Source organism: Sphaerodactylus townsendi, linkage group LG03, assembly GCF_021028975.2.
Source record: "Sphaerodactylus townsendi isolate TG3544 linkage group LG03, MPM_Stown_v2.3, whole genome shotgun sequence".
Taxonomy (NCBI): Eukaryota; Metazoa; Chordata; class Lepidosauria; order Squamata; family Sphaerodactylidae; genus Sphaerodactylus; species Sphaerodactylus townsendi.
The window spans coordinates 81,156,739-81,170,794 of record NC_059427.1 but is presented as its reverse complement, the minus strand read 5'-3'; the positions used below and the strand labels follow the sequence as shown (position 1 = coordinate 81,170,794).

Below are 14,056 nucleotides of genomic sequence, written 5' to 3'. Positions count from 1 at the left end.
CCAATACACCAATTAGCAGAGAACTACTCCAAACAGAAGTGCAATCTAAAATGCCTAATGCCTATTTAACAGACCAGCTGGATTTGGTAAAGACTCAGCTGCTCTGATAAAAGGCTACTTTGGTGGGGTTTTAGACGGTAAGACTGATACAAAATTCAATATTTGTATGGTCTGGTGCAAAAGTTCCCAAGCTGTTTAAGCCTGTGGGCACATCCGGAACTCTGAAAAAGTCACGTGGGCAGAGCAACCATTTGGCTGCCCCAGAGAAGCCAACCACAAAATGATTCCCACAATTTAACTTCAGTAATATGGTCGTTGTGCTGTGGTGGCAGCAGCTATCAAACCAACATTTTTTAAAAATTTGAATGGTCCAATAGCCAGTTAGAAGACTTGCTGGGCCAAAGCTCTCCCTAGTGCCACCCACTTCTTAAAAACACTTGGTGGGCACCAGAAAAGGTGTCTGTGGGTATCTAAGTGCATTAAGTGTGACACCAGTCACCTAGAATTGCACAGATGTTTCTAGCACAACAGTATTAGTGATGGCGGACAGTGTCGCCAAGTTGCAGCTAACTTATGACAACCCTGTGGGGTTTTCAAGGCAGCAGACTAACAGAGGGGGGTGGCCATTGCCTTCCTCTACATAATGACCCTGGTATTCCTTGGAGGTCTGCCATCCCAGTACGAACCATGGGTGCCCTTGCTTTGCTTCCGAGATCTGATGAGGCTGGGCTAGTCTAGTCCACCCAGATCAGGGGACACCACAATATATTTTAAAAATTCTAACCAATCTAAATATATCTAAATGCTTCCATACTAACAGCTTCCCTGGCCAAGCACTTTTTTAGAATTCAATATCCTGTGTGTCCTTTCTAAATTTTTATGTCACTGTTTAATGGTCAATTTCTGCAGCATATTGCAATCAGTTTACCAGAAACTAATAGGTATAAATGGGCAGAAGAGGAGGGGAAAATTATGAGAATATTTCTTCTGTCTGGGATGTCTGAAACACGTGGAGAGTAATGTGACCCCAGTATTCTGCTGGACAATCCCTTCACAGCATAATGCAAGAGCTGGGCACTAACCTCTCTGATTCAGAGGTACAGAAGCTTTTTGCAAAATGCTGGAAGGGATTCAGGTATTTTCTATGTCTGCGTTTATTGACCACCATTTTCCTCCACCTTCAAAACTGCACTATAAAAGATGCCATGTTCAGCTTGTATCAAGATGTTTTTGTGCCAAGCAGTATGGAACAGATTCACAGAAAAATAATTTGAAAACTGACATAACAAAATGCCTGTGGGAGCTATTAACAGAGGAAATATTCCCCACAGAGAATGGTTTTCATGTAAGTAATTACTGGGAAAAGGCCCAACAGCAGCTGAAGGACATACTTCATGGAATACCAGAACCAACTAAACTTGTATGAAAAAAACCCACAAGAGAACAAAGTTTTATCGGAAAGCTTTAATGATGAAAGATCTCGGCTACTGTTTACAGACGGCGACCACGGCGACCACCCTTTCTGCGGGTGCTGTCCGAAGGGATGGGGGTCACATCCTCTGAGAAAGGAAAGAAACATTTCATGTTCAGAAAGAGATTCAGGTTTAACATGAACAAGAGCAACAAGTCAGTTAGGAAGCCTCAGAAGTCAACAGGCAAACAGTGAGTGAAAACTATTTGAAAAAAATGCAGAAGTTTACCATTTATAATCTTAACATTAAAAACCGAATGTGGCTTGTGCTAGTTCCCCATTTCAAGTTTCAACCGCCAAAGATGTGAAAGATGCTGCAGCAGCAGCTTTCGGGACATCATTCCACTTAATCACAACTACCAGGAAAAGCCTAAACTCTGTGCGTCAATGAGGGCATATTTCTAGGATTATGGAAATATAGTTTAACACAGGTCACTAGTTCATGCCCAAGGAACACAAAATTTATTCATTTATTTGAGTGTATTTTCTTACACTTTTTTTCTCTTCAACGGCAGCTTGTTGGACCTGGGATAGTCTTAAGAAACATTTACAACAGGTCACTCACCAATACGCCCAATCTTCATGCCAGATCGAGCCAGAGCCCTGAGGGCTGACTGTGCTCCAGGGCCAGGAGTCTTTGTCCTACAAAATAAAAGGCCACACTGATCAGATCAGCATTTACCAATTTCCTACAAACTCCAAACTTTCCCCACTGTACCTACAAGTATAACATTCGTTCATGACCAGAGAAGATTTTAGAATTATTTAAATATTTTTATGCTGCCTTGATCTGTTATTTGACATCTTCCCACCTCTTCAAATTATATAGTTGGCACAGTAGAAATGAGCGCAACCATGTTGTTTGTTACACTGCTGTTAACTGATTGTATATTTTCTGATCACCTGAGCCTGTGAGAAGGGTGGGGTATAACATGAATAATAAATAACTCATCTGTAAAGACAAAAAGAGATAGTCCAGTTTTTTAGCCAGTCCTTATTGGCTTCCTTTTTGCAATACTGTAGGGGCCTTTTATACCTAAATTTTTATCACTGTTCTAATCTTTGTACTTTTATCCATTGTATCGCAATTTTAGGTGTAATGGGATTTTAAACATAAGTCACAGGAAATTTTTTTATATAAATTATTTAATTCCTGTGAACATCCCCTCAGTCAGCAATATTGACTATATATTTTGTACTATGTACTATCTTTGATTCGTGATTCATTATTGCTGAATTGTGTATTTCTGTTATTGCTGTTCTGGTCAATGACCGTAAATAAAATGATTTGGATTTGAATAATAAATAAAAATAAAAACAGAATCCCCAAGGCAGTAAACAGCAAAATATTTAAAACATTACAACATCTAAAAATAAGATACATATAAAATATTTAAACAATTAAAAATATAGACATACAAAACCCCAACATCACTGCCACAGAGGAGAATTAATACAAGTTACTGGTGGTATGCTAAACAAAACAAAATGTCTTCACTTCCTGAAAGAAGACAACAACAGAGGGAGACAGGCTGATTCCCTCAGGGAGGGAGTTCCAAAATTCTCACACCATGACCAAGAAGGTCCTCTTTCGGGTTCAACAGTCTGGCCTGAGAGCATGGGGGCATCTGCAGCAGGGCCTCTGAAGTTGACCAGAGTGGACAGGGAGGTTCATGAGAGAAAGCGATCCTTCAGGGGATCAACAGAGTGACAAAAAATCGCCATTATGGGATTGAGGGGCTTTTTTGGAAGGGAGGAGATTGGCTACCATCTCTGTCTGGGCAGTTATGGAGTAAGGGAACAGGGTCTGGTCTCAGACTTGCTGGACAGCAGCAGTTGGAGCACTGGACTAGCAGGTACTGTAATTCTCAGCTAGCTTCACTGGCTCTTCTTTTCTGAGATGGATGTTGAGAAAGAAGAGATGGCATTTTACTTTTTATAAACCTGAACATTTATACTCTGTCAAACATACTAGTAATGTCCTGGAACTACTTTAAAATTAATTGACAGCAGATCATGCTACTTTTATTATTAGGTATGTGGGCCGCTGGAAGACACTGTGGGAAATGTTTCTAGGTGGGTTCTTTCTAATTTTGGGAGTCGTGTTTCATAAGAATTCTTAAGATTTCTTCTTCAACATTCTCTGTCTTATATAGCATTTGGAATGACTAATTAAACTACGGCTCTTACCCACCACTATGAATGTATCAATTCACTCTTCAGGTTTACACTAGTAACTACTTCTACAAAATGTCTGAAGTTGCTTTTCATCTTTTTCAGAACTTGATACTGAAACTAGTTGTCTCTCTGTAAAATGCTCTATGTATGGACAATATTACTTAATGACATACACGTTATTATCAAAGACAGCAACATCAATTTGATTTCAGTTAATTCAGTATCATAAAACTCTATTTGCCTCACTCGTTCTGCACACATCTTCAGGTCTCATGCCATAGAATAATTGTACAAAAGGTTTTAATTTTTTTAATTTCTGAGCAATGCAAAAGTATACGTGTACACTGAAATCTATTTAAAACACAGCTACTGCCTGCCTTAAATTTTTTTACAACAGTAACTGTTGAGGTACACTTCGGGCTGAGGTTTCACGATGAGTAGTATGGATGCCCCTTGCTAGCCTGATCTTGTCAGATCTCAGAAGCTAAGAAGGGTCCTGCTCAGTATTGGATGGGACACCACCAAGGAAGTCCAGCTCATGATGCAGAGGAAAGCAATGGTAAACAGCCTCTGAACGTTTCTTGCCTTGAAAACTCTACATGGTTGTCATAAGTTGGCTGAGACATGGTTGTCAAGACTTTCCGCCACCACATATACAAAAGAGACACATACCTATTTCCACCTGTAGCCCGCAGCTTGATATGAAGAGCAGTGATGCCCAGCTCTTTACATCTCTGAGCCACATCCTGTGCTGCTAACATAGCAGCATAAGGAGAAGACTCATCCCTGTCAGCCTTCACTTTCATGCCACCAGTTACTCGACAGATGGTTTCCCTAAGACAGAAGCAATCAGCCCATTAGTGGAGGAATCTATGAGCCTGGTGTTCACTGGGAATGCAAAGTACACAATTATTACACAAACTGTGAAATGCAAATGTCTGATTTGCCACCCCATTCAAAGACAGAAAGAGCCATTTCAAAAATGTATTGCATGTTCCAAGTGAATAGTGACAATGTTCAGATACAGCAGCTACCTCGCTACTTTTAACATAAAGAACAGAACCATCTGACTCTCCCAGGAAAGTCACCTATATATTGTCCCTTGCTATGTATGAGGCCAGCATAAATTTGAATTATCTTAGTCTTCCCACCATCTTGTGTGCCTAAGCAAATTAGCGGGTGTTTAACGAGAAGACTGCTTTATGTATCAATTCAGGGGTCTCTGGCTCCTGCACCACATCCACGATACTAGCACTGTACCACATACTGTGGAAAACAGAAACTTAAGTCCAACTAGATATATTTAGGAGACCTGAGGTGGCAAAGATTGCCAAACGCTGTACAGCAAGTCTATACAACCTGTGACCACTAAACACAGTGCAAAGCACTAGTCATATACTGCAGTCTGTCCAGTGCTTGCCAACTCACTATAGGACATAGGTGGTCTCAGGAAAGCAACTAGAATAGGTTTATAGGGCTGGTGGGCTGAACTCGGTTTAGTAATCCCCGATCTGTAAAGACTGCTATAGGAAATCTCAGGAAGCCCGATTTCCACCACAATCTCTACTATCCCCGATCATTAATTCAGTTGATAACCTTATTTATTTCCACTGGTCTAACTAAAATGACATGACATATTACACAGAATCACAGAAATACATGTAGATATGCTTATTGATACCCTACATCCCAGGTATATGAGGATTTTCCACTCATGCCGTTTACTGTTTTAAAAATATATAAGGATGGTGAAGCCACCAGCATCTGCAACTCACTTGCCAGACAGGTCAGTTACATGGACAAAAGTATCGTTGAAGGAAGCAAAAATGTGGCAGACTCCAAATACATTCTCCCCTTCAGCGACCTGTGGTCCCAAGCTGATAACCTGTTCTTCTTTCTTTTCCTTACCCTTACGAGGTGCCATTTCTGTGAAAACAACAAATTATACAGAAGATCAGAAACTACAAAACATTAGACCAGGAAGTTAAAAATTCAAATAAAATTAAGGGTTATTTGAGAAACATAATACCATGCTGATAGAAGTAAATAATTCAGACAAATTCACAGCAACACACAGCTGCATGGCAACCACTTTGAAAGCAGCTACATGGAGCTTATATATGCAGCTACTTCGTGAAGCACACAGAATTCTTTCTGCAGTTCCAGCAGGCAGTACATGCACCTGGAGCTAAGAAATTCTCTCTAACCTGCATCATCCACATTGTCAACAACCTGTACATTTCCCAAGCAACCATCCACACTTGAAGCCCCTGAGTTTTTCCTTGCCAGACATAATGAGAAAGATCATGATTCAGATCGTTTTATTTCCTTCTAATACTTGAAACTGCCCTCACAGAGAAAAATAAAAGGGGAAAGCAGACCCTCTCAAAGAAAAAAATGAACATAAATATGTGCACTGACCTCCTGGTTTTTGCCAATAAACAGAAGCAAGTGGGGCTCCTTTAACCATGAACAACCAGTGATGGAGGTGAGTGATGTGCCCAGAGCAAAGGACAAGGTTTAACTTCAGTTACTTGGACTGATATCAGAAAGGTTTTTCTTCATCTAGCTGCACTGGTGAGATATCATATTTACCCAACCAGAAGATGACCTTCCACAAAAAAATTGTACACAAAGAATTTTTTGTAAACCTGTGCATACTCATATGCGAATGTTAGATGAACCCCACTTTTTCTTGACAGCACACCTGGAAAAAATCCTAGTCCTTCTTTTGTAAACACAACAAATTCTACGGTCAGATTCTACTGAGGTCTCTGCTCAAGACCAGATTTGCCTTTTTGCATTTGCTACTTCAGTGCACAGCATTTGTTAAAAGCAGGTGTAAACAAAATCTGTTGATGACAGACTCATTAACCACAATTTGTCACATTAATCAAGGTACACAATTCACACTCAGCCTGCTCAGAAGCCGAAGACCAAGAAATTGACTTATTCCTTTCTCTGAAGTATCCACTAATAAGCCAAGGACCAGCTCATTTGAGAGAAGATAATAAATGATGTTTGTCCACTATGTAATTTGAAAAAGTACCTTTCTTGATTATGGCATATGTAATATATGTATTAAAGTGCTACAAACAAAAGTGCTACAAACAGAAGCCCCACCACAAGACAGCGCTGCCCGGTGGTTTTCAAATAAAGTTTCTATCCCATACGGTCATGGGGGGAAGACTCAGGTGTAGATAAAAATGAAGTTTGGAGATGAAGGCTGTAAGCTTGCTCCCAATCTATTTAAACCCCGGTGCTTTGCAAGGGGCTTAATCTGCCCAGCTACCTGCAGTCTCGCAGCCTTCCACATGCAACAGAGTCTGTGATGTAGACAGCTTTTTAAAAGGCCCGAAAAAACAATATTCTACCAGCCTGGTCTTGAAAAAGCCAAGTGGAAGGTTCTTCGCTTTCCTTCCCAAATCATCTCGGCTACAAAGAGCGGAAACATCGCGCCTAGTGGGCACCAAACCCAGGCTCAAACTCACGAGGAGGCCTCGGCTGAAGCCATGTCGGCATCAGTTCGCCCACAATTAATAACTGCTCGCCCTCTATTAAGATGCAGGGCCGGGAAAGTATCAATCAGTAAAGCCGAGACCGAAATAAATACATTTTCTTTAGAAAGCTACGGGGCCCACCCAAGTATCTCTCGTCGCCGTCCTGCCTAAACTAGCCGAGGCCCAAGAGGGCGGCCGTCGCCTTCCCCACCGACCCGGAGGCCGCCCCCTCGACCGGCCGGGCCCGGGGAACACAAGAGGGAGCGCCCGCCAGGGACAATGGCGCAGGTGAGGAGGATGGCGACGGATAGAGGATCACCCCTGCCACTTACTGCAGCCTCCCTGCAAGCAGCGACCAGCACCGGAAAGGAAGAGATCAGCGTCACGGGGCCGGAGGTCACCTCGTATGACCCGGAAGTTATTCTTCTGAGAACGAAAGGTCTCTTCCTGCTTATACGGTCCGGGTTTGTTTTCGTCATTAGTCTGTTTCACACTGTTTGGAATTTGAGCCGGGATCGATGAATATCAACGGGAAAATTAAGTGATGAGAAAAAGTCACTTCCCATCCTAAGATGGCGCCAGTAGTCATTGAAGCCCTCACTAAAGATGGCGTTGATGACCCCGCCACCAAACACTCGCGCACGAGGGGGTGGGGGAGAGAAAAAATTCCCGTATCTTCTCATCTCTTCGCCATTCAACAGAAAACGTTGGAGTGATTGTTTGCGTGCCGTCGTCCCCGGGCACAGTTGTCTAAGTCCAAGTTGCGAGTGCAGATCCAGACATGGAGACGGAAGGCTGAGGAGTTGACGACTCCTCCTGAGACTGACTGAAGTGTGGAGATGCTTCTGTATCTGAACGCGCAGTAGCCGAATAGCTCTGATGTGTAATGCAAAATTTCGAAAACGAAACAACGCATTTTCAGATGGTGTGGGCGAATAGTACCAAGGCAATCCTGTCTACACTGTCTACACCTTAGTTATTATTTCTGTGTAATGGTACAATGCATGTCGTATACATGCACCAAAAGCATCTGTTTGGGGATTATCACGGGGGGGGGGGGGGACACAGTGGTTGTCTAACTTAGTCTTCAGATGACTGTCCCTTCCTTTAAAGGAAATATGCCTGGCTTTTAACAGTATGATCAGAAACACTATTTGCTGAGTCTAGAAAATCTACGCAAAAGCTTCCTTTGTTTGTTTATGTATGTGGTTTTATTATGTTGCGGCCATAGACTGTAGCATTGCACACATGTGCACACAGTTAAAACAAAACAATACAAAAGAAGAATAAGCCGGATTTATACCGCTCTTTCTCTCCTGTAAGTAGGCGTAAGGAGCTTACAAACTCCTCTCCCTCTCCCCATAACAGATACCTTGTGAGGTAGGTGGGACTGAGACAGTTCTGAGAGAACAGTGACTAGCCCAAGGTCACCCAGCAGGCTTCACGAGTAGGAGCGGGAAACAAATCCAGTTCACCAGCTAAGAGTCTGCTGCTCATGTGGAGGAGTGAGGAATCAAACCTGGTTCACCAATTAGTCCACTGGTCTTAAACACCACACCACTACAAATTTCAAAATCACAATACGATACTTTCACATCAGCCCTCGATCAAAAAAGAAAATGCATAATATAAAATCTAAGATACCCTAAGACAGTGATGGCGAACCTGTTTGAGACCGAGTGCCCAAACTGCAACCCAAAGCCCGCTTATTTATCGCAAAGTGCCAACACGGCAATTTAACATGAATATTGAGGTTTTAGTTTAGAAAAAATGATTGACTCCAAGGTGTGCATTACTTGGAAGTAAGCTTGGTGGTAGTCGGTGGCTTTGCTTTGAAGCAGCAGTGCAACTCTTCCAACGGGTGAATCACGACCCTAGGAGGGTTTACTCAGAAGCAAGCCCCATTGCCAGCAACTCAGCTTACTCCCAGGTAAAGGATCGCACTTTAGTTCTTCGCATGAAAATCAATGGGGTTTAACAGTGCTTAACAAGGTTATCTACACTGCTTTCCCAAAACTAGGTCTTAGGTTTAATGCTAATAATCGAGCCCAGCGGCCCAGACCAGCCTAGAAGTGGGGGGGGGGGCACTTTGTTTGTGCATGCCCTCAGAGAGGGCTCTGAGTGCCACCTCTGGCACCTGTGCCATAGGTTCGCCACCACTGCCCTAAGAAATCTAAGAAGAAGAGGAGGCGTTTGGATTTATACCCCGCTTTTCTCAAACATAAGGAGTCTCAAAGCGGCTTATAAACTCCTTCCTTCCTTTCCCCACAACAAACACCTTGTGTGGTAGATGGAGCTGAGTTCTAAAGAACTGTGAGGTCACCCAGCAGGTTTCATGCAAGGAAACAAATCCAGTTCACCAGACAAGAGTGGGGAATCAGACCTGGTTCTCCAGATTAGAGTCCTCATGCTCTTAACCACTAAATCATGCTGGGGCTAATAAAAGGATAAACATGTATTATTAATTTACCCTTCCCTCTCGGTTAATACAAATGAATTTAGCCTAATTAGCAAAAATGTAAAAGTAGCAACAATACAGATAATAGTTAGATTAACATCTGCCATTAGAAAATTCGTACGATCTCATCAGATCCAGAAAAGTTCATCAAGGTCCGATTCATCTTGGTCAAGGTGGCTCCTATGTTGGACAATAGAACAAATAATGAATAAGACCCTCTGGCTTGCCAAGGCTGTAGGGACAGAGAAGAAAGTCCAGGATGGTGGTATTATTCTAGATATTTAACCCAAAGCAAGACCTGAATACTTCCATTCCATAGATGAAGTATGGTACTGACATATTAATGTCAAGTATATATGCATAATTAGTTACATGTGTATTTAAAAATCTGTTGGATTGACCACAGTTACTAAGTCAAAAGGACTTTTAAAATCATAAGCATGCATATCTGTCATCACTCAAGTATTTAGGACTTTTACAGCCAAAGTAAATCTGACATCAGGAGATCCATAAACAATTCTCTCACATTTCAAAAATTGTACATCGGGTGGATTTTAATCTGGTTGTAGCTGTAGCCAGAGGGACAGATAATAATTATTTTGTTTTAATATACCGGTAGTTTTGATAGACATATAGTGTTAGTAGAATTTGATTTTATTCTGGTTGTCTGTAAAGGTTTTTCCTCCCTGCTGTAGAATGTATTATTCCCTGAAACCATTGTCTAAGTCACAAGCTTGCTGAAACAAAAAGATTAGATTATGCTAAAGGTGGACCCAGAGAAACAGGATGCAGACAGTTAATGAATCAGGCAAACCTTTGGTTATTTTTCCTTTAAGATTTAGTTTCCCCACAGTCAGTATGGTTTTGCTTATTGTTAAGTTTTCCTTGGGAGGGTATTTTAGTTAGTCCCTGCCCCTTTAAGACTTTTCCCAGTAGGCAATTTCCTCTCTTTACCCAGCATCCCCTGTTTTTGGTTAGTCTGTCTCATTGAGGTGCAAAGGGAAGCTGGGGTCCCTTAATATTCGTGACGTTCATGTGTCCATATGGTGGTCCAAAGAGGAGTCCATGTGTTCATATGGTGGTCTAAAGAGAGCAAGCCAAGTTAATCAGCAGCCAGAGCAAAGACCAAGACCAACAGAGCCGTGAGGAAGCAAGACACAGTGATCCATCTGAAAGCAGCCAGAAAAGGACACTGTCTGTAGCTCCTATCATTCTGAAGACAAGCAAGTACTCCCATTAGTTAGAGCCAGGGAGGAGTTAGAGTCTTGTCTCTCTCTGTTAATAAAGCCATTATTAGAACTGTTAAGACTGGCTTGTGTCTCTACCTTTCTGTCCCAGCCAAGAACAGGGCACCTCCAACAGAGTCACGGGGGGGGGGGGGGGGAGCAGAATAGTCACAGAACACAAACCCCTTTTGCATTTTGACATAGCCCCAAGTAATTGTCACACACACCCAGGAAAAAGCCCACAGCCAATGGCAGAATTTATAACTGAAATCATTCAACCATACTAAAAGTCTCTCCCAAAATTGTACGTTTAAGGAATAACCTTTTAACAGTTAGATACAGGGCGGAACGTCAAGGTGAATATGCATAAGAGCCAGCAGGCAAACATCTGAGTTCACAGGAACGACTATCCGGAGGTGTTTCCTGACCGAAGATAAGACCGGACGTCTCGGAAGAAGAAATTTAATGGACCTTGATGGCCCTGTAGTATTACTGTATAATTCAATCCATGATGTAACCTCCAAAAATACTATAAGAACTTGGTGTTTTTCTGTGTTCAGCGTGCATTGCGCTTGTGTGCCAGTGTACCACCGAGCCTGTTGCTGACTTCACTCTCTACCAAACGACACTCTGTTCGACCGCATAAAAACATAATTTTATTTTCAATTTGAATTTTGTAGCTTCAATTTTATTGCTGCCCTCGCTGTGGTAACATAGCTAAGGGGGTAAGCTTCTTAATTTTTTCCCCAGTTTCCCAACATCAACAGGCCTTTCTGGAGTCCCCGTTTTCTCATTAGAAAACACACAGGTTCCACAACATATATGATAGTAAAGTTTGAACGTTATTGAGTTCTGGCTGTAATCATCACAAATGAGCAACCCAAAATATAACTTATCCTAATAGCATATCCTGTTTCCTCTAAAGTCAGATGAAGATTTATCAAGGTCTTTAGCATCACTGTGACATCCAGCCAGGGCAAGTCATCCACCATCACTAATCCACCCCCCCACCCCCCAATAACAAACCTCATAGTTTTGGCATTTTGAGGAGTTTAAGGGCATTTTCAATTACTTCAAATGCAGGAAATGGATCAACCAGGAGTCTGGGCCAAAAAAAATGTACGAAAGAGTAAATCTGTAGTCAGTTCCAACCTTTTTATTACCCTGTTCCATTTACTCAGACAACATATTACATCTCATTTATCTTCTGAGAGAAGCTTTGCCAGGTAATTTTACAGCAGGAAGGAATGATTGCACAGACACCTCTCATTCATCTGGAACAAATCTTCTTCATTAGTTTCCTCTAATTTTAAGAGAGAGATTTGCCAAACATTTCAAAAGGACCTTTAAGATATCACTGCAATGTGTGATGTTCTTTTCATTCAAATTGTCATTGCTTGACAGGTCTGGATGGATCTACATATGCGAGTGGGAAGGCATGCTGACACAAGAAAACACTGATTGGTGTACATAAATGGGCACTCTTCTTTTCCTCATCTCTGTCATGATGAAGTTGCCATCCTTTAATACCCAGTCTGTCATTTAATATTGGATGAGACTGGGGAAATATTGAGAGTGAAAAACTACAGAAGCTTGTCAGGGTAGCTGTTGTGAGTTTTGTCGGCTACGTGGCCATAGTCTGGTAGCTTGTGCTACCACATTTTGCTTGCATCTATGGCTGGCATTTTCAGTGGTATGTCACAGTCAGATCTGTTTCTCTCCATGGCACACACCTTGTTGTGACACATCTCTGAAGATGCCAACCATAGATGCAGAGCAAAAACTGCCAGACCATGGCCACAGAGCCTGGAGAACCCACAACAGCCAGTTGATTCTGGTCATTAAAGCCTCAACAACAGTGGCCACTCTTCTGGTCACATGGGGGGCACAAAATCGCCCCCCCCCACATGACCAGAAAGACAGCAGTGGGGGGCGGAGCCAGGTGCCCTTGACCTTGCCCATGTCGATGATGACATGGGCAGGGTCAAGGACACCCGGCTCTGGCCCCGCCCCCACACTGTGCCCCACCCCCTGCCCCCCATCCCCTGCCAGCTGCGCTCGCAGATGGCAGTCCCTTCTGCTCTGCCCTCCCGGGCACGCCAGAACAGACTGTGGGCCCCAGCCTCGGAGAGGTGCTTTTATAAGCACTGAGGCCAGGTGTGGGGCTTGGGGAGGTGTGGCCACGTCCCCAGGGGCAGGTGGGGGCATGGCCACACCCCCTGAGCCCTGCCCCCAGACCTCAGTACTTATAAAAGTACCTCTCCGAGGCCGGGGACCACAGTCTGTTCTGGCCTGCCTGGGAGGGCAGAGCAGAAGGGACTGCCGGTTGCCAGCTGGGAGTCCAGCAAGTGCGGGGGCACCTGGGGACAATTTGTCTCTGGGCACCATTTACCCCCAGTACGTCTCTGCTCAACAATACTTAAGGGGCTGGTTCTTCATTTAAAGTAAGTTCAGTGTTTCTGATAAATGAAAAAGTCAACCTGGTGAAATAGGATTGATTTGCTCCTGCTGAAAACAAAGACATTATTTTTAAAAATTCTTAAGATATTTACACATTCCTTTCTCTGTAATAGTGACCAAAGCCACATCATGTATAGCGGTTTGAATCCCTACTGTGCCATGGAAGCTCAATTGGTGACTTTGAGCAAGTAACTTCCTCTCAAAATAATCATAGGATGTTGTGAGGATAAAAGGGAGAGGGGAGCAAAATACTGCAAGTCATCTTGGATCCGCATTGGGGAGAAAAGCAGGCAATCAATCAAACAAACAAACCATTATTTCCTCCTCCATTTAATCCTCACAACTACCACTCTATGAGGTGATTTAGACTGAAAGAGAATAACAGTCTAAAATCACCTAGCAATCTTAAGTGGAGGGTTCAAAATGGTCTCCCAGATCCTAATCTGACCCTAGTCACTCCAGTTGCTTCCCCACTCACGATTAGATGTGTGCTCGTCACTCCAAATATCCAGGTTTCCAGCAGAACTCCCCACTTCACCAGCGCCAAACACATATTCATCCCATTTCTGGTGCTCCCAGCCCCACCAGCACATGTTATTTTAGAACCTGGAAGAAAGTAGACCTTTTCAAAAAACGCGTGGGCAATCTGGAGGGGTGGGGAAGTTGGGGGGTGAATTCAGATTCGAACTACCCGCCCTTGCGAGTGATGTGGAGCCTCCCATCCAATCAGGACACAGTGGGCTGTGTACAATGCGCTCGCAGC

The 14,056-nt window shown here is 43.0% G+C and overlaps 1 protein-coding gene across 3 annotated transcripts; it reads right to left on the bottom strand.

The window, feature by feature from the left end:
* Nucleotides 1-1,449: 1,449 nt before the first annotated feature.
* RPS14 (ribosomal protein S14) lies at nt 1,450-7,639 on the bottom strand. 3 transcript variants are annotated; one of them, XM_048489978.1, is made up of 5 exons: nt 7,482-7,639; nt 5,425-5,575; nt 4,322-4,483; nt 2,037-2,113; nt 1,450-1,559 (listed from the first exon to the last, which is right to left on the bottom strand). In XM_048489978.1, the coding sequence occupies exons 2-5, from the start codon at nt 5,571-5,573 to the stop codon at nt 1,492-1,494; spliced, it is 456 nt and encodes a 151-aa protein (XP_048345935.1). In that variant the 5' UTR covers nt 5,574-5,575; nt 7,482-7,639; the 3' UTR covers nt 1,450-1,491. The 3 variants fall into 3 exon arrangements, with proteins under 3 accessions (XP_048345935.1, XP_048345936.1, XP_048345934.1); XM_048489979.1 differs by lacking the exon at nt 7,482-7,639 and adding an exon at nt 7,291-7,459; XM_048489977.1 differs by lacking the exon at nt 7,482-7,639 and adding an exon at nt 6,071-6,230.
* Between the last annotated feature and the right edge of the window lie 6,417 nt (nt 7,640-14,056).

Bases quoted from the DNA above. Each gene is read 5' to 3' on its own strand.
- RPS14 (XM_048489977.1), bottom strand. From the start codon at position 6,119: ATGGTTAAAGGAGCCCCACTTGCTTCTGTTTATTGGCAAAAACCAGGA. The intron at 4,484-5,424 runs GTGAGTTGCAGA...CTTCTGTCTTAG, and splicing joins GTAACTGACCTGTCTGGCAA to GGAAACCATCTGTCGAGTAA. The intron at 1,560-2,036 runs GTGAGTGACCTG...TTCCTTTCTCAG, and splicing joins CATGAAGATTGGGCGTATTG to AGGATGTGACCCCCATCCCT.